This window comes from Syngnathus scovelli, chromosome 13 (genome assembly GCF_024217435.2).
Source record: "Syngnathus scovelli strain Florida chromosome 13, RoL_Ssco_1.2, whole genome shotgun sequence".
In the NCBI taxonomy this organism is placed as follows: Eukaryota; Metazoa; Chordata; class Actinopteri; order Syngnathiformes; family Syngnathidae; genus Syngnathus; species Syngnathus scovelli.
The window spans coordinates 13,377,288-13,389,344 of NC_090859.1; the positions used below are offsets into that span (position 1 = coordinate 13,377,288).

A 12,057-nucleotide genomic window follows, 5' to 3' on the forward strand; every position below is an offset into this window, starting at 1 on the left:
TTACAGGCTTTTAGGGCTAATAGGATAAGATTAACACATTTGCATGCTTTGCTATGAATTATTCATGCGTGGTCTCCTCCAATTTGCCGGAGCGTGGCCTTTTCTCTTTACGGACTTCAAGATCTGGCTGACCTGGAAGCAGGTTGGGCGGGGTTCGAGCATCTCAGTCAGTCACTTTTGGGAGTAGCTGTGTCAGTTTAAGGATAAACAGATTTTTTTTTTTTGTTGGAGTTGTCCCAGACTGCTTCTATTTTTTGACTTCAGTCTGTTTTGTGGTATCAATCGTTGTCGTGAAGGTGGCTGACAGGTGGGTGTCTCTGAAGACGTTTTTTTTTTCTTGTTGTTAGCAGTGTCATTTTTTTTAAGCAGCCATTTAAAAGAAAATCTTCTCATGCTTGATATCGGCTCCCATGGCAACAATCTACCATCTGTATTTTTCTGTCTTTGTTTGGATTCACCATACAAACAGGTAAAAAAAAAAAAATGGCCACAAAACGAGTTAATAATCGAAAACCCTCCAAAAAAAGAATAAAACACCTGCTCACTTTTCTAATTTGCAATTGAATTTTATTGTAACACGTAAAAAGCACGAATGGCTGTTTTACAATGTGGCTCCAAACCAAAAAGTGGATTAATGGACTAAATTTAAATAGTATTGCAGCCGTGATCCAATCTGTAGTTTCCAAACCTAAAAAGTCTCCGCTGATTTTATAGTGTCTGGAGGCGCTTTCAACTTCTTTTACAATATAATGTACCTTCTCGCTTGCCCACAGTTTTTTCCCTTTTTTTTTTTTTCCTTCCCGCCAGTCAGATCATCGCCGGCTGCTTTTCTGCTCTTATCTCTAAACATGCATTAGAATGTCAGACACATTCTTCTTCTCTTCAGCAAATGTTACCCTTTCATATACGTGCTGGAACAACCCCCCCTACTGCAGGTGAGGATTCCCAGACTCGATAACCTTTGCCACTGAACCGCAAATGTCAATCCAGCGGGCAACCAATCCCGTTTCTTTTTAAGCGGCGTAAGGGGCGGATCTCTCGTGGTGTCTTCACCCGTGACACTGGCACTGAGCAGACGTGCACACTTGAATGAGAATGAATCAGCGAGTCTCTCAGGTGTGGCCTGCTAAAATCCAGCAAAATCCCGGAATCCAGATCTGGTATCAGATGAAAGCGGCGCTTTAGCTCGACTTGATTATGTTCCTCGGTTCAAACTATGAAAGCTAATTAGTTCAGCAGGCTGACACCTAACATGTCTCACTTGGTCAATTGGAGCAACAGGAAGCCTTGCATCTCATTAAGCTTGCCGGAGAACATTGTGTATTTTTTTTCAACGCTTGATGCTCCGGAGCATACTTCACCTGGTGCAATGGTTGCTATCTGAAAGACATGCGGGTACTAAACCCAGCATGAGGCGTGATGACCAACGCTGCTTGTAGCCTTACTCATTGAATCCAAGTGCAAACTTCAGGAATGTGTTTAGATGAAACTTTCGGCTGTCTAGGAGGAAGCATTTTGTTTTTTTTTTCATTAGTCTGTTTTGTACAGTGGCCCTGAAGTTCATAACAATAATACATAACATAACATAACATAACATAACATAACATAACATAACATAACATAACATAACATAACATAACATAACATAACATAGCATAGCATAGCATAGCATAGCATAGCATAGCATAGCATAGCATAACATAACATAACATAACATATAACATAACATAAGATAACATAAAAATAAAAATGAATGAATGACACAACAGCAAATCACACCAAGCAATTAATCCGAATTGTCTGTCTCTTCTAGTTCCTTTGTCTGAAGAACATCCGGACATTCCTCAAGATCTGCCATGACAAATTTGGCCTGCGGAACAGTGAGCTGTTTGACCCTTTCGACCTCTTTGATGTCAGAGACTTTGGCAAGGTGAGTGCATTTTTGAACATTTACGTAACCAGATGCTTGCGTCAGACATGCCAGGACGCAACTTTTTCACAGTATTTGATTTGTAGCATTCCTATTTTCGATTCTAGTTAAAGCAAAGATTGTGATGCTAAATTGATTTTGACGACTGATGATTATGTTTCCCGTGCGGTAAGAAAGTTAATTCAGTCTCGTGTCAGACAAGGCTCAACAAATTTGGATTCCACTCCTCCGGAGGTGCCTTCTCCATAAAGATTGCACCGTGATTAATTACAAGTACAAACCTCTTATCTCCTCATTTCAGTGAGTTGTCTAATATCATAGAACATTTCCATCCTGGCGTGACGAAAAGCCTGATAAATAAACTGGGAGAGAAAGAAAAAGCAGACAAGGACTCTTGGCGGTTTGTAGATAAACCGCAAGACGACGTTTGGCAGTCAATGAGCTCACAGTGAATGGTATTAAAATCAAAGAGCAGTCAGAATCAATCACATCGGGCTTCCGTACGTCAATTTGGAAATTGCTTTTGTTGGGTCTCGCTGGTGGCGGGCTTGTCTCACTATTGATTTTTCATTAAAGCCAAACATCGCATTTTCATATATCGAACTGAGTAGATCCCGACTAATGTGACTTACATTTAAAGTGAGGACATGACTCGGAGAGAATGTTAAAATCGAGCTGTTTATCTTTCTTTTGTGGCAAGCAATGCGATGATAGCCATCTTTTTCAAACGCGTCCATGTTTAATTTATATATATTCTGGATTTTACTGATCTGGAATTAAGTTATGCAAGCAGGACTGTGAGGAGAAGAATCATCTCCAAACAATCAGCCAGCTCTGGTTCCCCTTTTTAATACTTCAACAGTGGGTGTCAGAGTTCACATCTCCTGATCTCTGTTCACCACCTTTTCCTCTAATGATGACTAGATTTGGGTCAACTTGCAAAAAATGCAATTGCCGCATCCCATGGGATCAAATCGGAGCCTTCTCGGACTCCTAACGAGCGAATATTGTCTGGTATCACCTTGCTACGTTTTGTGCATCCTAAGCCAGCCCCCATCATTACAAATTCATTATGACATCATTAAACCAATGAAATGCAGCGTATTACAGTAGACCCCAGAGAACATTTTTATTTAAACACCCCCCTTTCATCCAAACCCAGCCGCCTCGTTTCCCGTTCTCCCAACCTATTTTAATTAGCCACCGAAGGAACATTGCTGTCATTTAAATGAACACGGCAATCAGTTTATTTGGCTGTTGCCGTGATTAGCATAATTAGCCTTGCACCTGTTAGGCATCGATCAACAGTTTGGTAATTTTATTCTGGAACCCGGAGAGGGAAGGTAACTTCCTGTCAGAGTTCCCGCCTTGGTTAAAGAGTGCTATATTTGGAAATTTTCATTTTGAGACTCGATTGTGAAGGTCCGGTCAAGTGTACGAAAGTGAATAATAATTAAATACACTCCAATTAAATTAAATTAAATAATATTAAATTAAATTAAATTAAATAAATAAATTCACTTGAAGGTCATTTTCTTCCAAATCAACACGAGTATGTTGGGAAAAAATCCACCAAATAACTTCCCCATTCATCTCTTCTTCATCATCACTTGATCTCCACTGCTCCTCACTCATTCATCTCACACCCACTCCGAGTCGGGCTAACACAAATCTCGAGGCACGGAAAGCCACAATGCGAGGCTACTGAGATTGCCATTGCTTGGAGATGTTTGATTACTCCTTCTGCTTCTCCTAATCGTTTCCAAACTGAACCTCGCTCCTTTCATTTCCGCCCTGTTCTCTGTGGCAACCAAAAAACATCCCGATCCAGCGCGGCCAACATCTGGAACGTACCACTCGCACCACGCCGGGAATCTCATCAGACCAACTAAATCTTCATTAGCTACTGGGAAGACATCCTTCTAGTGCCAGCAGACACTTTAGTGTCGGCTTACTCTGCCCTCTTACGTCCATCAGGACCCCCGACTGCAAGTTCTTCCTAGACATGATCAATAATTCATTCCAAATGCCACAGTACTGATGATAATTCATTTGACATGAATTATAAATGGCGACTTCCTCTCCCTTCTGTGCTTATACTCCCCCCCCCCCCCCCCCCCCTTCTGTCTCTATCTCCCATGACCTCATTATCCCCACAGCTTGTTACGGCAATTCATCTAGACACAGGTGGTTGCTGAGCAATCCGTCGGATTCTCAGATTTGCTGTTTGAGATATTATGCTTGGAGTCTCAAAATCGTAGCAATGGAATTAAACAAAAGTCACAGCGTCAGATGTTTGTGACCAGAGAAGTGGAAATAACCACCCAAGTCGATCGGATCATTGAGCGCACCGTCAGGGCTGCCGTTAAATGTCTTCATGGAGATGGGGCACATCTCAATGCTGGAGGTAGGCAGATGGACACACGTACACAACCCGCCACCTCTCGCGCTAAACCACGGGCCATCAAGTCTCGGCTGGAGTCGATGAAAGGGCTGTAAAATGGAAATTAAACTGAATGGATGACATGATATTCTCATTACTAGCGGAAAGCATTATAGAATGCTTTTAGAGAAGGATGACGGACGGAGTTTAGTTCTGATCCCCAAATGTTTTAGTCATTGATCATTTGAAATTGATTTCAATGTTCCACAATGTAATTAACATTGTGCTCCCCCCTCCCCCCCGTGGAGCGTTGCGCTTGACGTAATGTAATTCAATTATCAATAAAAGCTTACAGTCAGGCTCCTTATTGCGTTATTAACACCCCCCCTGCAGTGGACACATAATTGAGGTCCTCCTCCGTGCTCCTCGTCATTAATTTCCCCACGTGTTGGGCAGTAGAGCGGACTACTAAAGTTCAAACTTTCCCCACTTGAAGTACTAATTAGCGTTTGTAAACATCACCCCAGAAAACTAATAAAGGATGAAGAGACATCGATTGTGACACTTGCGTGACTGACTGAGATATGACCTAATTATTTTGTAGCAGGTGCTCCACCACAACAATAGGAACCGATTGAGGAGCCTTGGGCATTTTTTCTCTGATGCCTCCCTGGTGAGGTGCTGCGGCACCAACCACGAGCAAACAAGACGGAAACGATCAAGAACATATTGCATTTAGTCTTCTTTTTCTTTGCAGGTTATTTATTTATTATATGTTAATTTATATATTTATTATTCATTATTCGGAATTAAAAAATATATATAATATGTTAAAGAAAATGTTATATATTTATTATTTATTACCAAAATATTATCAGACTATTCTGATTTTAAAAAAATAATAATGGGAAAGAATAAAAGAATAAAAGAATGTAGATTAACATAATCAACGCACAATGGGTGGGAACATTTGGTTAATTTGGGAGTTTAGTGACTGACTCTTTCTGACAGTTTCCACAACCTCTGACTGTGTGTGTGGGCCTTACACGCTGCGCTGTCAGCCAAAATTGGGCGAGTACCTGCTCCAGCCTCGCCCTGGACAAAGCACATCCAGCCCCTCCTGCCAGAAACGGCATTATGGAGATCAGGCTGAAAGCTTGACACAGAGGAGAAGAGAGGAGGGGGGGGGGGATGGACCAAGACAGGCTCAATGATAGCGGCGAAATGAGTTTCCCGCTGGATCCTCCCTCAAAGCAGCCAGATGTGAGGAGAAAAAAGGAGGAGTCAACTAGAAACGACAAGCGAATCAAGTATGGAGATGTACACGAGTGTTCCTAATAATCGGGCGTGCCTTCAAATATCTAAGAGTGACATCTCCAGCAATGAAGAGGCTCTTAGCTCGGGGACACGCCAGCCGCCCTTTGTGATGAAAGAGCGAGGCCGGGAGGCTAGCTCGCTAAATGCCACGCACAGCACGCCTACGCTCACTTTTCCCGTCAGAGGATTTGCTATACACTTTTATGTGTCATGGATCATTTTGTAGTTTTCCAATCATACTGACCCTCTCAATACATTCACAGCGAACTTGCAAGACCAAGGAACTTTTTAAAAAATCCCCAAAAGTCTTTTTTTTTTTTCTTCAAATCATTAGCCCAGAATACGAGACTTTGAGGTCAGACCATTACAGGACTTAAAATAACTCTGGTTGTGGTTGTGCTCCAGTTTCCTCTCCAAAAGGGAAACATTGTTAACTTCGGCCTTGCCCCGGTTCAGCAAAAGGCGGCAAGCTGTGAACAACATTACCGACCGCACCTGCAGAAATCCGCCAATACGGACAACCGAGGGTGCACACACACACACACACACACACGTACACACAGTGCATACTTTGTTAGTCTGCTCGCACACTCGGGCTTTCCTGGTACAGCATGTTTCCACCCTGTGGAGAACAGTGCGGCGGTTGTGCGTGTGGTTTTTAAAACTGCCCAGACGTCCGCACGCACACACACTCATCACACTGGATCGCTTTCATGACGGTGGAAGCGACCATTCGCAAGAGACAGCGACGGCCACAGACGTTCGGCAGCGGCGCTTGTTTGCGGTCGTTCGGAAAATGCGGAGGAACGCTCGTAATGGACTGTAATTAGCGGGAAATTGATAAATTAGCAACTGTGTGTGCTCTCTTTGGAAATGATAACGTGTCGCTTAGCATGTCACTCATGTTTGGGGAATGTGTATTTATTTCGCCGTTGTGTGGCGTAGTGGAGGTTACTGGAAAAACCTCAAAATAGTTATTTTGAGGCCCGAATTTTCTCCTCCGAAAATTCATCGCAGTGACCTTCGTGACGACAACAAAAGACAGCAGTGTCTAAATCTCAGCTTCCCTTCTTCTACCCCAGGCTCCTGACCTTAAAAACAACTTTTTGTATTACTGAGAGATATATAATCCAATAAGCGGAGCACCCTGCGGCTGGGGCCGGGGCCGTCGCACACAGCAAATGCACCCGGAAAGTTCTCAAAGTCACACGAGAATGTGTGTGATTTTTTTTTTTCCCGTCATGAAGAAGACCAAAGCTCTCTAGGGGAGAGGATGTTCTGTTGTGACTTATTTACAAGTTCTATTATTATTGTTATTTTTTTGATGTCACTCGAAAGCTAAACAGGATGTTGCCCTTCCTGCAGGATGAGGGACGGCCGGCATCCTATTTATACCCCTGTCCTGTATTTGCCTCCTTTTGGAAAGGAACATTTTAATCCCCTTGGAGCCCTTTGCCATCCCTCCATTTTAAGGTCAAATGCTTCTCTGCTTTACTGGATGCTTTTGGCATGGTCTGGTTTAGCAAAGCTCTCCCCCGGTTCTCGGCTGCAGTTGCATAATGACTCACAAATCGTTGTCCGTTTTATCCGAAGGCTGTTTTTGTTGTCGCGCGCGAATCGGAACGCATCATATCAGCCTCGTCCGAACATTCCTGAACGGTATCTTCAATCTCACTCAAAACTGGACTGTCAGAGATTACAAATTGCCAATCTGCAGTTTAATTGTGTGGAAAAAAAAAGCTTCCTTCCTCTCAAATGCTGAGTCGCAATATTTGCGGCTGTTGTTTGATTTAAAAATCATCTGACGCATCAAAAAACAACACAAAAGAGAGAGTACGTCATGCCCAGAAGTGGATTTATGAAACAGCAGAAAGCGAGGCCATCCCAGTCCGATGCATTATTAATACCCGCCCTACCTAATTTCCACTAATCTGGTTTGAATTAGCCAGGTACACAAGGGGGTCGATTTTGTCGAGCTCGGGAGCTGTCTCATAAATTGCAATGCTAATGACGTGGCTGAAAAGGCTTTTTTTTTTTTTTCCCTTCTCCTGATAATGGCAGATTTAATAGAGATATTTCGCAGGGAATCATTTATCAGTCCATGACAGGCAGGGTGCAATTCTTTTTTTTTTTTTTTTACAGTCTCTCCGACATAAACTACACAGACACAAAGCGGCTCGATTGGCCCGGGCCACATCAGTGCTCGATCCACGGCGGTACAACTTTATCTGCCGCAGCACATTAGCGCAACTCGGTTGCTGTGAAAGGAGGGAGACAAAATTGGTGCGGAGAAAGGCAGCCCCCATTTACATCAAGCTAATTTTTGGCACTAGTGAGCCGTCTCTGTGGGCAGTCATGAGGAAAAAAAAATCATTGACTTTTTTTATTATTACTCTGACAGATTACTGATAAGACCTGACAGCACAAATGATTTGACTCTAGCAGAACACATGGAGGGACTCAGGCGTCGCTTACGCAATAGCCCATTAATATTTGCTGGGTAAGAGTCCTTCCAAAATTTAATTTTATGTTATTAATGGAGTTATTCGCTAGATTGTATCACAATACAAGCAGTGCTATCATATTTATATATTTATTTTTTTTATATTGTATTTTTATTTTTATATATATTTTTATATATTTATTTTTTATTTATATATTTTTTATTTATTATATATTTATTTATAGAATATTTCCTATTATGCAAATGTAACACAATCTATAAATAAATATAACACAATAAATAAATATAACGCAATATGGATGCCAGAAGGATGACTTGGTGGATGAATTATTTTTTTGTTGGTGTCATAATAAAAAATAAAAAAAAGACTAAATGATTACTCCAGCAAGCCATTTACTTGTCAATATTGTTTGGTGGTAGAATAAACTTTTAATAATTGGGAGGGAATAAGAGTATACATTATTATCTTTAGACAAAATATTAACCAGACGTTTTGTCACGTGTTCCAGCAAATGCTTATTTTGGTTTTGGTAATCGTCCTCATTATTGTGACGCTCAACAACAATTTCACTGCTTATGTGTTTGTCCATCCAGCCGTCCATTCATCTCGAAAACCACTTATCCCTTGAAAGGCCTTGTAAGGGGGGGGGGCTGTCCCAGCTGACAGTGGGCAAAAAAAAGGGGGAACCTTGTAGGCAAATTGCCCGGCAAATGTAGAGGTAATAGAGGCAACCAAACACACACCCTGACACACATGGACACACACATATATTAAACCCATCCCAGCTGGGGTCTGAAATAAGACCACAGCAAGACAAAATTTTGAATTTGCCTCCAACATGACACGGAATGATTCGAACGCTCAGTGATTCAGAGGTCAAAGATCGCATTAAAGTCATCTTTGAATGTCGACTTTGAAGCCAGCGTCTTCATCCTGCCTTGGGACGCCTTTGTTGTCTATGCCGTGACCTCATCTTACCAGAGCAGTCACATTATCCTTTGTTCGCCTCATCTGTCCGTCTAATAATACTGCTCCCAGGGGACATGGCTACCCGGTGTCGTTTTTTTTCTAATACACCTCCCCCACACCATCTCTTCCTGGAAGTCAGGATTTAATGAAGACTTTGGCTGCCATCATTGACCTCTCCTACTGCCAGAATCTGCTCTTTGTTACTTTGTTTATCCCCATCTTTGATTAAGCTAACTGCAGTTCTGAAATATAGTCTCAGGGAGTTCAATCCCAAACCACAGAAGAAACATCTGCCTTTACAAAAAACACAAAAGTTTTCATCCTTTCCATCTTTTTTTATGTCCAGGCACATTATTGGATACTCGGCAAAGCTTATTGGCGAACGAAAAACATCCAATATCCGACTGTTTATTTGTTTGTAGCTAGCTGGGTGGTGAGTTTTATGTGTAAGCTAATGGTGGCTATCCTGCTGTCAAGCTAATGCCCTGTAATTGGCCTTCTAATTCTGGAGGATAATGAGGCTGAGAACGGTGGCAAAGGCTATGCCGTTAAGACTCGCCTTTAGACTGTTAGCGTACGTAGATGTAATCACAAGATGGCAGGTAGACCCCCTTTTAATGAGACCGAAAAAGGATTAGCTGTCTCAAAGCCGTTACGGTGATAATTGTTCGTTAATTACCTGAACAGATTTCTCCTGGAAGATACTTGCTGCAGTCGGCAGTGGTCATAATGTAGTTTTCTGATGCATTGCAGTGTCTGAGGAAAGTATTTTTTGACCGAGGTGAAAACCCATCCTGTTTATGAAGTCTGTCATTTAAATATTGATTCGGTTATACGCCTTGGGGATCTTTTGAGATGACAAATATAGGCCAGGTCTTTTCTCGTCTGCGTGCGTGCCGATTTAGGATTGTGTGCGGACGGACGGATGTTTGTGTCCGCCGTCCTCCTCCTGGCAAAGATGAATAGAAATATCCTCTTGTGAAGTAATAACCTCAGGCTTAACCTCAGCACAGTGGCAGCATTTGTTTTTGTTTATTTTATATCTGTCCTCCAGAAAGGGATTCGCCATCCGTGCAGGACTATAAAGTGTAAATCAATGACGGGCTTTAATTTGAAGCCTGGAGAAAAGATGTGATCATTTTTGTTTCTTGCCATGAAAGCGGGCCATCTGGGTCCTTCTAGAAGATTCCGAATACAAGGTCGAGACATGAATGGATGAATTGCCGTTGGTTTCGAAATGGGTGTTTTGAGTTGAGTCACGGTATAATGAAACTCTTATCTCAAGGCGTTTATATTTTGCATTTTAGGACCACAACGGTATTATATCGTTTTTCAACATAAAATGTACTCATGTAATAATTCTGCTTGCCCGGGGGCTTGTCCCGGCACGTCAAGAGATTTACTTCGAAATAATGCCGACATCACGATGTGCTCAAAAGTGTTACGATCATAAAATTCTAATTGCTGGAAGCGAAACTTGCTCGCAGTGTCTGTAGAGAGAGAAATCCAAGCAGCTTTTATGGCTTCCATCGCTTACCCGTCGCCATTCTGATTGGTTTCGACACTTCAATAACCTCGTAAATAGACGATAAGAATGTGGCCAATTAGGCTAATACAGCCATAAAACAAATATTGCTCAACATGGGCAGGCGCATAAACAAATACAAACATGACCCGCTTAAAGTGTTTTGCCAGGCTTATTTGTATTTAATCAGTGAGACGATTTGCATGCGTGCACTCGTGATAACAGATTGTGTCTTAACGAATGTTGCGATAATTGCGTTAGTTTAGTAATCGGTAAATCCCGAGATTAAGATGCAAACCCTTAAAATATCAGTCAATCACGTGTTTGAGGAGATTACGTAGTATGAGCCTCCGACATATTCCGACTTCTAATTAGCGCCACGTTTTCTAACGAAAAGACGGCTCAGGGTGATTTATCGATTTTGCGTCTTTCGGGTATGCGGAGGTATTCAGATTTGGAGTTTAGAAGGGCAGAATTGACAAGTTCTAGTTTATTATGCGAAATATTCATAGCGGCTAGTTTATTTGATGCTAAAACTTTGAGACACACAGCAACAATTTAATGGCCTGATTCCTCTTATTATGCTGCTAGTTGTTATTTTTATGACTTGCCTTTGCCTTCTCATATTTTTGATCCAGAGATAATGTCATGAAACATCAGTGTGAACCGCTAACAGCCGATCAATCTCTTTAAGGCAGTCAAACGCCCCTTCAGGGCATCTTCTCTACAAAGCTTCTCTGTCTTTATCTCATTCCCACCACAAATGAAGGCCATATTTTCAACCACTGGAAAACGTATTGAAGGGGGGAACATTTGTAATGAAAGCCGAGGTGGCGGGCTGGATTTTATCTCACGCTGTGAACAAAAGCGCTTGTGACTGCCGCAGTACGGCCCGGTCATTAATGCAAGCTAATAAGAAAAGAGGACTCAACGTGACTGGAGAGAAATGAATCCGAGTCGTGTTTTGATGCACGCCTCATTATCTCCCCTGACGTTGTTCTAAATGGTGTCTATGTGGATCAGCGCTCCTTTAATATCACTCAGGACAGGTTTTGTGCAAAGGTATTAAGAGATTAGCATGATGGTGCCGATCCAGCCCACTTTGATTTATCCGTCACTTCTAATACTTTGATGAAAATAGGAAAATCTGGATTATCCTTGTAGTCTCTTGTCTGTGCCCTTGTTTGAATTTTTAAAAACTTTAATCATAAGAAAAATGGGTGGGAAATGAAAAAAATAAATATGCTAATATTCAGATTTTTTAAATCAAATTAAACGTTGGATTTGTATTATTAAATTGCCCTTTTTTTAATTTTTTAATTATGTTTTTGAAATAATGTTAATGGGGAAAACAAAGCCTGTTTTGATTAATATGCTGTGATTTAATTTCTTCTTCCATACCCAGTTCAGATAAGAAGGACTTTTAAGCTTTTGGTATATATCGAAGATAATTAAAAAAATGTGAGTT

General features: G+C 41.6%; 1 protein-coding gene across 8 annotated transcripts in view; it reads left to right on the forward strand.

The window, feature by feature from the left end:
- Nucleotides 1–12,057, forward strand: part of vav2 (vav 2 guanine nucleotide exchange factor) — a 65,442-nt gene that overhangs the window by 17,982 nt on the left and 35,403 nt on the right. For all 8 annotated transcript variants that reach the window (XM_049738096.2, XM_049738099.2, XM_049738097.2 and 5 more), the window contains exon 2: nucleotides 1,814–1,930. In XM_049738096.2, coding sequence (XP_049594053.1) covers nucleotides 1,814–1,930 — 117 coding nt within the window. The remainder of the gene's footprint in view (nucleotides 1–1,813; nucleotides 1,931–12,057) is intronic.